The 14508-nt window shown below is 39.9% G+C and overlaps 1 protein-coding gene and 1 non-coding gene across 2 annotated transcripts in view; one reads left to right on the plus strand and one right to left on the minus strand.

Annotated features, from left to right (window-relative positions):
• Positions 1-14508, plus strand: part of LOC146307233 (kinesin-1 heavy chain-like) — a 32752-nt gene that overhangs the window by 14705 nt on the left and 3539 nt on the right. The window contains exons 11-21 of the mRNA XM_084747669.1: positions 1811-1959; positions 4151-4353; positions 5922-5990; positions 6293-6499; positions 6595-6738; positions 10464-10652; positions 10912-11029; positions 12572-12627; positions 12709-12818; positions 12936-13037; positions 13121-13181. Coding sequence (XP_084603795.1) covers positions 1811-1959; positions 4151-4353; positions 5922-5990; positions 6293-6499; positions 6595-6738; positions 10464-10652; positions 10912-11029; positions 12572-12627; positions 12709-12818; positions 12936-13037; positions 13121-13181 — 1408 coding nt within the window. The remainder of the gene's footprint in view (positions 1-1810; positions 1960-4150; positions 4354-5921; positions 5991-6292; positions 6500-6594; positions 6739-10463; positions 10653-10911; positions 11030-12571; positions 12628-12708; positions 12819-12935; positions 13038-13120; positions 13182-14508) is intronic.
• On the minus strand, positions 118-199 carry trnas-aga (transfer RNA serine (anticodon AGA)). Its single transcript has one exon. It is a non-coding gene; the product is annotated as a tRNA-Ser (tRNA).

The following is a 14508-nucleotide window of genomic DNA, read 5'->3' on the forward strand; positions in this document are numbered from 1 at the left end:
GACATCATCAGCAAGCGCTTTGTTTTTGTCATACATGCATTCTCTCCAACTCTGCAGTGTCCGTTAGTAGAGATCTGACCAACTCCCTTCTGGCTCCAATTGTTCAAAATAGCCCAACGTTGTCAGCAGGATTTGAACCTGCGCGGGGAGACCCCAATGGATTTCTAGTCCATCGCCTTAACCACTCGGCCATGACAACCTCAATATGAGTTTTGTTTGTTCACACACATCTGCTGCTTATCTTGGCAGGTAAAAGAAATGTAGACACAAACACTAAATAGTACTTGGACAGCTGTTTTGTGTTTACTCACAGGACATTAGTTGGGGAGGCAGTCTTTCAGTGTGCATGCATACACACTGAAGAAACTACATAAATGCAATTGTTGTCAGCAGGATGATACAGACATTTGCATTATTTCCAACTGTGCAGTGTCTGAGTACCGTGCAAATTCCCGACCTCGATAACCCCTGCATCAGGTGACAAGGACTAGGCTCTACACAGAGGACTAAGGCAGAAGTATGAACCTGTAAGGGCGAGAAGAGAATGGCAAAAGCAGTGGAACTGGGGTCCAAGGGTGCCTGGAAAAAATGGGATTTGCCCAAGTGCAAAATCTTATGGGTAGATCTATGGAGATATTTCCTTCCTCTTGTGATCCCTGTATGACACCCTTACTTTGCCATCATATCTTCAGACGTGGGGGCTGAGACAAGACCCTAACTGCAAGCTCTGTAGTCAAAAGTGGACAAGGACGGTATAAGTGGCACCATGATAAGATGCTTCTGTCTTTTGCTGGCACACTAAAGCAAGAGGCTCAAGCAGGAGAGGCCAGCAGGTACAGACTCAAGGAAGGCCATCACCTTCATCAAGGAGGGAGCCAGGCCTTTCTCAACCAAAAGTCCAAAGCTCAGTTTGCTGCAAACTGCCAGGTCTTCGGAGATGATGGGAAGGAGACTACACTTCCTGAGGTGGTGCATCCAGACACTGTATTGTGCTCTTTGTGTCGTGGGAGGACAGTTGTAAAAAAGCACAAGACAGAAAGGCCTTGAAGTATTAGCTCCAAATTCAGGGGTGCAAGGACAAGAGATGGAAGGCGTGGTTATTTTCTGCCACAGCCCTTCACCAGAATATTGTATTGTGGTCAACCGAAGTTCAGAAGATAATCTTGGTTGAACTGACAGTTCCATGGGTGGAGGGTTGTGAAGAGGCGCATAAAAGAAAGGCCTTGAAGTACCAGCCCCTAGTTCAGGACTGGGACAAGAGATCATGGCAGTCATGGTTGTCTCCTATGTATACTGACTGCAGAGGCTTCCCAGTCAAATCTTCATGGTGGTTGTTGTCAGCGCTGAGCCTGGACGAGAAGAGAAAGAAGCAAGCGGCTCGCAGGATGAAGGAGGAGGCAGAACGAGCCTCATGCTGGATATGGAGTAGGCGCGAGGAGGGAAACTGGAAGCCAGGAGTAGTGAGCTGGCCTCCACTTCCAGCTCACAAAGTGGAGAGTGTTTTTGGTTAAGGGTCAAAACATTCATGAATGTTAGATAAAAACTGATGACATCTGCTCCTGACTGAAGAATGCAGCACAACGGACGTATGTGTCACAAGAGGTGGTGGTTGTTCATGTTGGGGGGCTGCATTGCATCATTGAGCCATATTTCATGTAAACCCCAAAAATCCTTACCAAATCATGAACAACAATTAAACAGTCTAACTCTACAGTTCAGTACTTTATAGTTCTCAGTTTTTTCAAGTGTTTTCAGCAACTGTTTTCTAACATGTATAATGCATTAAAAAGAAAAACTCCTGTCTCACCAGGGCAAAGACCGTCAAGAACACAGTGTGTCTGAATGTGGAGCTGACCGCAGAGCAGTGGAAGAGCAAGTGGGAGAAAGAGAAGGAGAAGAACAAGACGCTGAAAAACACTGTCACCTGGCTGGAGACTGAGCTCAACCGCTGGAGAGGCGGTGAGGACTACGTAACATCTCACATTTTTATATTCTACATTATGACTTGGTGAGTCTCATTTAAACGGAGGCAGGTGAAAGTCCTCATACTACATAAGTCCTCGGAGGCAAGTGAGAAAACCTATTCTGGGCTTTTTTCCTCTTCCTCCTCTCTTTCATTCTACCTCCATCTTCAGTCTAAATAATCATAAGCATTCCACCATGAAAAATAGTTTTATTTTTATGATTTGTTATTAATTTGCTGTATATTGTTTTTTGTATATGGTTTTCGTGAGTAGCATAAACGGAACTACAAGCTTGTGTAGTAAAATGCTTCAAGAAATAAATTCACCTCATAAAAAATTAAAAGGATACTTAGAAAAGAAAACAATGCATAATACTCATCTACAATACTCATCAAACAGTTGGTTCAAACAAAAGTCCCGCCTCTCACTGGGCAGGTAGCTAATCATACTTGAGGATAATGGGGTGGCACTTGTGGTGGCCAGTGCCCCCCCCCCATCCTCTAGACACACCCCTGCAGATACCTGGAAATTACTTCAGTTTTTTGGCCAAAGTGAAATCAGTGTCACTGACTGAATATTAGCCACAATACAAGTCTGCACTCACACTCACAAGTCTGACATCACCATACTCGTCTCAAGTGAAAGCGTAGATAATCATAAAGTTGCCAATTCATTATCATGGCCTCCAGTGAAGACATGTGTTCACTGGGTGGAAATTTCTCCATTTTTTTGTCCATTAATCAGAAAAGGGAAACAACTTCAAGGAACAGAGTAAGTTCTGCCTCCCAGCTGTGAAAATACTGTCATCATCCAAGGACCCCAATTCTAATTTAAAAAACATGTACAGGTAAGACCAACCACTAACGTTAGCTAAATACAACTCCTTCTGCTACTACTGAAAAATGTTTTGAGACTGTAAAAACAGAATCCCCAGAATAGGTTCATGACAGTAACTAGTATACTTAACAAAGTACATTTAAGTGTGCGTACTTAACTAGGAGGAAATAGCTGTACGAACAATTAATTAAGATAACAATGGACATAAAACATTGATACATTGACATGTATTGAGATAATCCAAAAGTAATAGAAAGTAATCAAGTTACAACACTTTAAAGGGGCAATAATGTAGCAGTAGTATGTGCAAAAATGAGTACAGCAGCCCAAATAGGAAGTTGGTGCCATGTACAGTATATTAAATGGGCTGTAATCCTGGTTGAAGTGAGTTATTTCACCCCATCTGCTCTCCAGGATGCGCACAACCTTGTAAACTGACAATTACAAGTGATGATGAGTCCTGCACTATAAGTTAATCAGCTGTTTATAACTATTGGTTGACTGTCAATGCAAAGTTATCCTGCGAACAAAAGCCAACAGCTCTGAAAAAAAAAAAAAACACACATTCTGGAGTTTGAATTAAATGGCTGCTTGTCTCACAGCCGTTGGAACTCCATTAACAGTTTCCTCAGTTTAACAGTTTTAAACATTTATGCCTTCTGCAAGATTATTAACGATTTCTTACGACTCATGAACTTACTCATTTGGGGAAAACTCATGAAAAAGCATGAATTAGAACTCTGATTTATATGAAAATAACATACAAAATACAGTATTTCAACTTAACATGTTTCCTTGATCTCTGATGACATATCATATCATTTTCATGATTTATTTCAGTAAATATATTGCAGATTTCACCTATAATATTGTGATACTTGGATAAGGTTACTGGCTACTTTTTTTTAACAGGTAATTTATAACAATATATGAATATAGTTTTAAAGCAACCTTCCCAGTTTTTTTCTCACTTGCTTCTTGCAGCAATCACTGAGATTTGGGCTTTGTGAAAGATGATCGGCCCACTGGTTTAAAACTGGATGAGGTGAAAACAACTAACAACTGTCCTTGTCTTAGTTTGTTAGAGCTGAATCACACACTGGTCCTATTTAGGGCTTGAAAAAGAAAGAATCCTTTGTTTCTATATTAGTAATGCCATAAAGAATACTAGTGTGGTTCTCTTTAATAAATGTGAACCATCATCTCTGCCTTGCAGTAATCAAAAGACATGAGAAATCCACAGTTGTCACAGGTCTTCCCCTTCAAACAAAGGTTTGATTGAGGGAGGGGAGCCATCACAGACTCTCACAGAGACTGGAACTGACGTCCCTCTCTGCTGCCCCCTGCAGGAGAGAGCGTGCCAGTAGAGGAACAGTTTGATAAAGAAAAGGCCAAAGCAGAGGTCCAGTCCCTGGACACTGCGCTCAACAATGATAAGACGCCACCCAAACCCGCCCTCAGCCTCGGGCCCCCGGGAGCCGCGCTCACAGACGCAGAGAAAGAGAAGTACGAGGCAGAGATGGCCAAGCTCTACAAAGAGATGGATGACAAGGTGAGCAAAGATCCACTGCGGTCTCGCCTCTTACGACCTTTAAGGGGGAATTGATTGATCAGGTCAGAAAAATGGCAATGATCTTAAGGTGGCAGCAAATTCCACTTTGAAATGTCAGAAATGGACAAGACATCAAAGTCAAGCACAAAAACACATTAATACATAACAGAGCTCCTAAAATATTAAACATGACTGAACAAATCTGACTCAGTCACAACAATATCATATATAACACAACTATGTTAGCAGTATTATATTTTAACCATAATGTGTTATTATCAGGGGTGGAAGTAACTAATTACAAGTACTATAATTGAGTAGTTTTTTGGGGGTACTTATACTTTTATGAGTAGATTTTCAAGTCTGTACTTTTACTTGTACTTAAGTATTAATTTCTCCATGTAATCTACTTAGTTACTTTCAAAATCATAGTTGAGTACTGAGTACAATTTGAAATAATATCCAAACCCTCCATCTGCATTTTCTTAGCCAGTCAGGTGATCTGATCACAAACAAGCCAATGAAAACGACATACAACTGAAAAACAAAACAAAATGGTGCAGCAGGAAACATTTGGAGTAAAGATGTTAATGATTAATCATTAATCAAATAATTGCCATCAAGAATTAGATCAATATTAGATCAATAGTTGTGGCAGTAACTGCACCTCATTTGATATTGTTTTGTCTGGCAGAGACATTTGTTGAATAAGGAAACTTTGACTTAAAATGACCCAAAAAAATTAAAATTAGGAAAATAGAATGTGTTATGTCTCTGATAAATTATTAATGATTAATCACTAGTTAACATTTTCAACTATTTGTTCAGGAAAACGCACAATATTTACAACCCTAGTTTAGAGAGGAGACTGTGACATCTACAGTTAAAAGTAACTAATACTCAAATTACAAATACTTTCTACTTATACAGGAGTATATTTCTAACACCAGTACTTCTACTCATAATAGAGTAATATTTTATGCTACAGCACTTGTACTTGAGTACAGATTTTAAGTACTCTTTCCACCACTGGTTATTATACTGTACATAACATGCATTTATCAACTGTATATATTCTGATTTCTCAAGAAATATATGACTGAACAATAATACAAACAATTACTTTTGAGATAATCTAATGAAATATATATTTTTGCATCTATAAATTCTGTCTTTCTGTATAGTTAAAATACTAAATATTCAAAATTACTTAAACTCTATTCCAAAGACTGATCAGCTCACATTTATTACTGAATTATTAAGAAGGTAATTACAATGAACTTGATATAAATAACGTAATAGTGTTAAAATTATATGTTATGTTTCTAATTTGGTATTTGAATGCTAATATTGCTAGCATTAGCTCAGTTTGTCTCTGTACTGTTCACACTCTCACTTAACATGCTTCTGAAGCTTGGTCCCTCTCACTTGTAGTACCTCTGTTGGTCAGCAGATGGCGTCATAAGCTGCTGTTCAGTGTTGCTTGTGCTTGCTGTGGAGATAAGTGAGTGTGATATATTGTATTTCTCTCTTCCTCTCTCCTCTCCTTCATCCTTCCTTTCCTCCAGGATGAAGAGATCAACCAGCAGTCCCAGTTGGTGGAGAAGCTGACTCAACAGATGTTGGACCAGGAGGAGGTGACACAGCTCCCTGCTTCCTCTCGCCTCTCCCCTCCCTTACCAACCTCCCCCCCACTGCATCTGAGCCCTCCAGCCATTCCTGTTAGCACAGACCCAGTCTGACAGCTGATAGCAGACCATTAGTAGCCCTGCAGGAGAGGTCAGAGTGTAACTCACCCTCAGCAAGCAGCACTGAACCTTACAGATTGAACACAAGGCTTTTTAGCCGTACAGAAATTTAGTTTTATTACATCATATTATGAATTTCAGACTTTTTTCCTTGATCACCCCGAGCATCACTGTTTTATCCTCACCTGCAGCTCTTATCCTCGTCTCGCCGTGATCACGACACCCTGCAAACAGAACTGAACCGGCTGCTGGCGGAGAACGAAGCCTCCAAGGAGGAGGTGAAGGAGGTCCTGCAGGCCCTGGAGGAGCTGGCCGTCAACTACGACCTGAAGACGCAGGAAGTCGAGAACAAAGCCAGAGAGTTTGAGGCTCTCAGTGAGGAGCTGAATGAGAAATCGGTACTTAAACTTGAATCCGCCTGAAACGATGACACAGAGTACTCATGGTCAGCTTGTAAAGGTATTTAATTATTGCTGTTATCATCCACCACCAGAGCTCCTTGGCCTCCATCGACTCTGAGCTCCAGAAGCTGAAGGAGATGACCAACCACCAGAAGAAGAGGGTCACTGAGATGATGTCATCGTTACTCAAAGATCTGGCGGAGATCGGCATCGCCGTGGGAAGCAACGACATTAAGGTTACTAGTGCTAGACATAATGTACTGTTTCAGAGTCAGAAATATACTAGAAAGACAGAATAAATTGACATTTTGTCACAGCAACAATGGCCTGTTTCAACAAAAATTGCACACTGATTTAAGTGACATCAAAACAACCAGAGTAGCTACACATGTTACACATGTCTTTTGTGCTTCATGCTTCTAGTGTGTTGTCTTTGTTTGCAGCATGTTCCTCTAGTGTCAACTTTTAAAACTGGTCATTAATACCCTGGTGAAAATGGCTAGCTGAGCATTGTCAGTTTTGTCGGTGCTTTCGTCAAGTGCAGATTTGTGTTTTTATTTCAATTGTATATGAAGTTTAAATTGGTTTGAAGCAACTAGGAAAAAAATTAAAACAGAACAATTTTGCAGGCCTGATGGAGGCTGAGACCCCTGCCCCAAATGGTTTCATTTAAATAACTGTTTGAATCCCAGAGAGATTAAATTATCCAGTATTTCATTAAAATACAAATATCAGAGAAAACATCAAAAACATGGATTAAAATTTGTATAGCAGAACTTTGTTTTTCCTTCTTTCCTCCCCCATTACTTATCTTGTGACCCCTCAGTTTTATCTAGTGACCCCTTGCAGGGGCCTGACCCCAGCATTGGGAACCAGAGGACTAAACTACAGATGTTCACTGTATGAGGTAGTAAAAACTACCTTCACTGGCCACTACTGGCATTATTGTTTCATCAGTATTAATAATCTAATGTAATGTTAAGTATAATAATTTATAATTTGCAAAACAAGTACTTTTGCTTTTGACACTTTATCTACATTTTGATTATAATACTTATGTACTTTTACTTAAGTAAGATGTTAAATGAATAACTTTACTTGTGATTGAGTACTTATACATCATGATATATCTACTACTGGTAAACTGCAGGAAAACAGTGAAAACACTCCACAAGTAGATGGTGTCCTCAAATTGTTTGTTTGATCAACAGGTGAAAAAAGATTTTTAAAGTTATAATAAGTAATATTTCTCTGTCAAAATGTCTAAAAATACTAGACATATGTTATATATTTTGTTGAGTTATGTTCTTACGTTATTCTAGATTTTTCCAACAACATTTAAACACAGTGTGTTTCCTGCTGGCCGTCACTAGCTACTTGCTAGTTACTATGTGTAGAATCTGAGAAAACATGGGATATATCAGAGAGTGAGGAAGGACGTAAATGTTTTAAATGTGACATGAATGAAACATTAATATCACCACCTCCATGAAATGATTGGTGCCTGATTCATGTCAGAAATATAAGGAACTGTAGTTGTTTAAAAGTGAAAAAGTGATCCCATGCCACTTCACAACATCAACAAACTACATTTTTGTGTTGCTTTTATTTGAGAGAAACCCCTAGTGACAAAACTTTGCACATTCAGATTATAATAATATGAAACAGAGGAAAACAGCAAATCCTCACATCACATACAGAAAGTGGAATCATGAAGCTTTGGTCATATTTGCATATTTCTGTTGATGGGCAAATTCCTTAATCATAAATGATGGACTAATTCAATCATTGACTTTTAGGATTAGTGACAACTAGTTTTTCTGGCAGGTGATCTTTGTAATGTACGGAGCACAAAATAGGAATACAACATATATGAGACATGAGTGTAGCTCCAGCATGTAAAAGGTTAAATTCCCTGTTGGAACTTCAGTGTTTTAAGGCAGTTGCCATTTCCAAAGTAGCGGTACTGTATTTTGTGTTTCCACAAGAGATACTCGACCTATCCCTTCTGCTGAGGCACTGAGTTTAAAATAGACGGATTTTAACCCTGCAGCTGTGAATACACTACAAACTCAAAGCTGTGAAAATGAAACTGCTGTTGAACCCACAACTGCAAACAAGTGTCAGGATAGTTACTTCAACCTCAACTGTGTTCATATTAACTCTCCACAGCAGATGGCTTTATCATTGGATAAAATTAGACCCTCAGTCTATACATGCATGATCAGATTTCGATGTAACACTAGAACATCAATCGATTGGTAGATCAACAGAAAAAAGCTGGGTCCAGCTCTCCTAATGTAAGGATTAGCTGCTTGTCTCAGTTTCCCGCCTCTGTAAACTGTATGTTTGTTTCACACTGTTGGCTGGACAAAATGAGTCATCTAAACCTGTCACCATGAACTGTGGGGAACTGCAAAAAGCATTTTCACAATTAACTAATATTTTAGAGATGAAACAAAGACCAAACAATCTTAATGTTTAATACTGGAGCTGGAATCAACTTAACTGAGCAATAGAAAATTTGTATATTTTTGTCTCTTTTTTTACAAAAATGCAAAGCATTACCTGGATTAAGCTTCTTAAAGGGATAGTTTGGTTTATTTGAAGTGTGGTTGTACCAGGCACTTATCTAAAGTCACTACATTACCTACAGCGCTCGGAAGTCGACACACCCCCATTTTGGAGAAGCAACAGGAGTACCATTGTAGGAAGCTAAGCACTTTACTACTGTGGACAGAGTCAGCAGGTCCACCCAATATCAATTTAAATGTATGCTATATTTAGAATATTTTCACTGCTTTATTTTTCCTTTTCTAATGGTTATAAAAACAGTTACAAAAGCTAAAAATCGCTCTTTCCAAAGCAACCAGACTCCTTTGACAAAACCAGTAGTTTTACCTGGCAGGGCACAAGATGTTGGTCTACTGCTGCCTCAGTTGATTAGGTTGTTTGTGTTATTGTGTGACTTTGTTGTTTTTGAGGGTCAACCTTTAATGAAACCATCTGAAAGGTTAGGAAGGGAAAAGTCCCATCAACAACTCAAAGACATGTGAGACATGACAAACTATACAGCCACTGTAAATCTTCAACGAATAGCATGTTAATAAAGTGACACAAAGTCTTCATTTGAAAAGTAACTAATAATTAAGCTGTCAGATACACTAAATAGATGAGTAAAACTCCAGTATTTCCCTCTGAATTTTAATGAAGCAGAAAAGTAAGACAAAATGGACTCAAGTACAAGAGACAAGAATTGACCCCCAAAGTCCTGCCCCTTCTTGTCCTGCGCTCCAGTTTTAGTTGAGAAAACTTGGCCAACTCTCTCCTTTTCCTGTAAAAGTGACATAAGAGCTCGCATCTTAAGTTAGCTAATGCTACCAAAATGCTAGCCAACTCGCTAGCTGCAAAATATTAGCTGGCTAGTTAGCTAGCGTTATGCTAACATAAGATAACTTAAGATTGTAATATATGTCGCTTTTATAGATCCCTGATCAATGTCTTTTGACTAGCTTCAAAATGTGGTTTCCTTTTTCAACAAAGTAAGCGTGGCACACAGCATATCCACAGCAAGTAAAGGAAAAAGAAAACAAGGTTGACAGAGAGCTTTTTCACCTGTCGTTGGAGCACAGAGCAAAAAGGGGTGGGAGTGATGAAGGGTCAATTAAACAGTTAATCGAAAATATAATCTCCAGATTAATATTTAATTAAAATTATTGTAAGGTAAAGCCCTGGTCGCCATCACTCTGATGTCTTTCCCTTGAATTTTCTGTTGATGCAGATTAGTATCTGTAGATGGGGTTTTCTGTACAGTTAGCTGTGGTGGTTAGTCAGTGCTTTTCTTTTAATCATCGGTAAAAATATGCGAGAGACTTTTATTTGCTGTAACTAATCGCTAACAGACAAAATTAGCACAAACCCTGAAGCACATCCTCTAATTCCTGTTTTTCTGGCCTCTCAGCAACAAGAGAGCAGCGGTCTCATCGATGAGGAGTTCACTGTGGCTCGTCTCTACATCAGTAAGATGAAGTCGGAGGTGAAGACGATGGTGAAGCGCAGCAAACAGCTGGAGAGCACCCAGGCTGAGAGCACCCAGAAGATGGACCAGATGGAGATGGACCTGAGTGCCTGCCAGCTCCGCACATCCCAGGTAACTGCTGCTCACCACCACCGCCTCCTCTGCCGTCATGGAAACAGTCACCATAGTGACAAATGTGGCGGTTTATTAAAACGGCAGATCACGTGGTTATCAATCAAACAGAAGCTTAATAAGCTGAAAGGTTTTTTCATGACTGACGCTGTTTGCTCTGGGTTTACAAAGAACCATCATGGAGTTTGTGTGAGTTTGAATCACAGGTGACAGTTTGTCGTCGTTTTCATGTCTTTTTTATTTTCCTGTCGGTGTCTAGCAAGAAGCTAAGATCAAGTCCCTGACAGACTCCCTCCAGAATGTGGAGCAGAAGAAAAGACAGCTGGAGGAAAATGTGGACAGTCTCAATGAGGAAATAGTCCGGATCAAAGCCCAAGGTGAGCACAAAAATCCTTTAAGTTGTGCTATCTTGTCTTCAATGCAACCTGTGTGAGCCATCACTGGCAGTTGATTTAAGTACATCAGGCCACAAAAAAAAAGAACTCCCAGGGTGCACTGCAATTTTCAGAACCAGACCTGTTCAGAGTTTTTGTTCAGTTAAAAGTCCACATGTAACTGAATTTTTTTCTTCCTTATCGTGGCATATTTCCAAGAGAAACAGGATAGGCAGGCAGGACACAATGTTGGGAGGTGATTTAATTTGAATGTTGAAAAGTGATCAGATCATAATCTGACATATCATGCTGTTGCTAGCTAGCTCACTAAAACTTTATACTTTCCATAAGTACGAGGGTTCACTAGGGACCGTGTGATGTAAACTTCATCATCAGAAGGTGTGCGCATAAAGCCTGAATATACTCCCAAACAGATGCATACAACTTTCCAGAGCTTGAATGACACATTCCACACATACACAAACTATATTCCATAACTTGTTTTAGGCTTTTAGCCTTTATTGGACAGGACAGCTTGTAGATAGACAGAAACTGCAGCAAAGGGCTACAGGCTGGAATCAAACCCACAGCCATCACCCAAGACTCAGCGTCACGCTCCACCAACTCAGCCACCTGGGTGCCCTGATGACAAAATTGTCATCATGTAGAGAATAAAACTTTGACTGTGCACTCTGAGTTTGTGGTGACTCCACTTGTTTTTATTTTTTTAAATCATGCTCTACCAATCTTAAAACAATCCATTATTGGTAAAGCTAATATTGCTTATTTTTTAAAGCAAAGGCTGCATATTTCTATGAATTCAAAGATTTCTACTTATAAATTGTTGTCAGGGATGGAAGTAACTAATTACAAACACTCAGATTACTGTAATTAAGTAGTCTTTTGGGGTACTTGTACTTTTATTTTCAATTCTGTACTTTCACTTGTACCTAAGTATTTATTTCACCACGTAATCCACTTAGTTTCATTCAAAATCATAGTTGAGTGCTGAGTACAATTTGAATTAAAATGCAAACTTTTCATCTGCATTTTTTGTAGCCAATCAGGTGATCTGATCACAAACAAGCCAATGAAAACAAAGGAAAAGTGTGTCTGTTTTGGTTGATAACAGTTGTGGACATTAATATTAGTGCATCAATTGAAATGTCCAGGAAATACTCTGTGGAATTGCACAAAACATCTGACTTGTACTCAAACACAAGAAAACGGAAGATTTTCAAGTCTGATGTAGTTCTTCAAAGAAGACCAAAATGCATATTATATGACTTTTTGTTGATTTATTTATTGCATTTTAGATATTGCCTTTATCCATAAAAGAGATGTATCATTAAAAAAACATTCTTTATTTCACTTTAGGTGAAGTGGATGTGTTCTTTTACTGTAAATGGACACTCTATTGTTTCATAGAGGCTTGAAATTAAAATTAAAAAAAAATATGTAGTGAGCTGAAAAACAACACCTTTCTCCCATTGCTTTTTCCTGTTTGGAACCATCATGTCTATGATTTTTATTGTCTTCTTTCAGAGAAAGTCGGCACCACGGAGAAGGACAGTGAGATCCAATCATCCAATGAAGTAAAGGTACTGTCCCACTAAGCTGTCCCTTACAAGTGTGCTGTCCTCCAAGCAGAAGGCTGTAGCTGTTTGCGTGTGTATCTGCAGGATTCTGTGGAGAAGCAGATCCAGACCCACAGAGAGATCCACCAGAAACAGATCAGCAGCCTCAGAGACGAGCTGGACAGCAAAGAGAAACTCATCACGGAGCTGCAGGAGTAAGACACAGCATCACAAACACCTCTCTCTCTCTCTCTCTCTCTCTCTCTCTCTCTCTCTCTCTCTCTCTGAATGTGACTGATTCAGTGCTGATGCTTTCACTGACGTCTGCACAGTCTGAACCAGAAGATCATGCTGGAGCAGGAGAGGCTGAGGGTGGAGCACGACAAGCTCAAGGCCGCCGACCAGGAGAAGAGCCGCCAACTGCAAGAGCTCACGTAATGCCTCTGCCTATAGTCTACTGCAGCCTGTTTCACGTTATACCAAATGCACTAAGTAACATCTATCTTACATTCTGCAGGGTGCTGCAGGACAGGCGGGAGCAGGCCAAACAGGACCTGAAGGGACTGGAGGAGACTGTGGTCAGTTATTGGCATATTCATTTCAGTTTGATTAAATAGAAAAATTACCACATTTTAGAAGTTATCTCAAGCTAGAAGAAACATGACTGAGCAACATTTTTGATTCGGCAATCAAGTCAGAGGTTAGATTCCTAACAGTCTGCTCAATAATATCTGACAGACCGCCAAGAATTTGTGGGGATCGAGGAGAACTTATCATCCTTAAATTTAAGGACATTTTGGAACATTCAGGATTTAAAATAAAAGAGGCAAGCTGTGAGATGCACTAGGCTGCAGGGGGTTTTAATGGCATGTATAACTGAGTATCATCAGCATAAAACAATAAAAAATATGATTTTTAATAACCTAGTGCAGAGGCAGCATGTGTACAGAAAACAGAAGAACCTGGCTCAGCTGTTTGAATGTGTCTTTTACCTGAGAGCTGAACGTGAAGAGACTTAAAGAAACATCTTTCTCTCTGCTCTCATGACCTGACACATGAGCTGAGTATCACAGCACTCGTTTGTTGGAGGGGGAGAGAGGAGGTTCATCACGGGTTGACCGCAGCTGGCGAGACGTCACCACGTCCCGCTCGGAGGAGGGTCGAGCAGGTCCATCTTGGGCGTGGCTTGGCGCAGCACAGCGCACTGAAAGTCATAATGGAAATGCAGTTCAGTGCAGTGCGGTTTGGCTCAGCACGGCCAAAAGCGCCGGTGGAACAAGCCCACAAGATTAGTACCAAAGAGCTGATGGAATTAAGATGAGTGAACCCAATTAGAAAATTTAAGGAAATACTGGGACATCTACAATTTAAGATCATAAAGTCAAGCTGTGAGATGAACTAGGCTGCTAGGATCTGTGCATAAAAATTGTAAAGCACATCGTGATTTTGAATAACCTGGCTAAGAAGTCTAGTTGTCTAGTTGATGTACACTGCTCTCCCACAATGCAGTAGGAAATGGAGGAGCTTCTCACAGCTGGAATAATTAAAGGAATTGTAGTATATGGTGTTAGAAATGCTTTTGTAATAACCTTAAAGTCAGGTATGCACTGTGTGATTTTGGTCTGTCTCAGACAAAAGATGACCAACGTGAAAAGATGGCCGTTCTCACGGTCTTACAGCCAAAGATAACCTGGGACTAAATTCTGACAGTGTCAGAACTTTAGGATACCCATCTGACAATGTCACTGCTGCTATGATCTCCATCTGTCGATGGACAATGACAGATCATATCAGTAGATGCTACAACGCACAAACGTAGTTTTATGCATGCTCGTATAGCCTACTTAGCATACTACAAATACTTCATATTACTTCAAGCTCTGTTTTTCTCCCTCTGGCTCCTCC

The sequence above is a fragment of the Lutjanus erythropterus genome, chromosome 21, assembly GCF_056507025.1.
Source record: "Lutjanus erythropterus isolate fLutEry1 chromosome 21, fLutEry1.hap2, whole genome shotgun sequence".
NCBI lineage: Eukaryota > Metazoa > Chordata > Actinopteri > Lutjaniformes > Lutjanidae > Lutjanus > Lutjanus erythropterus.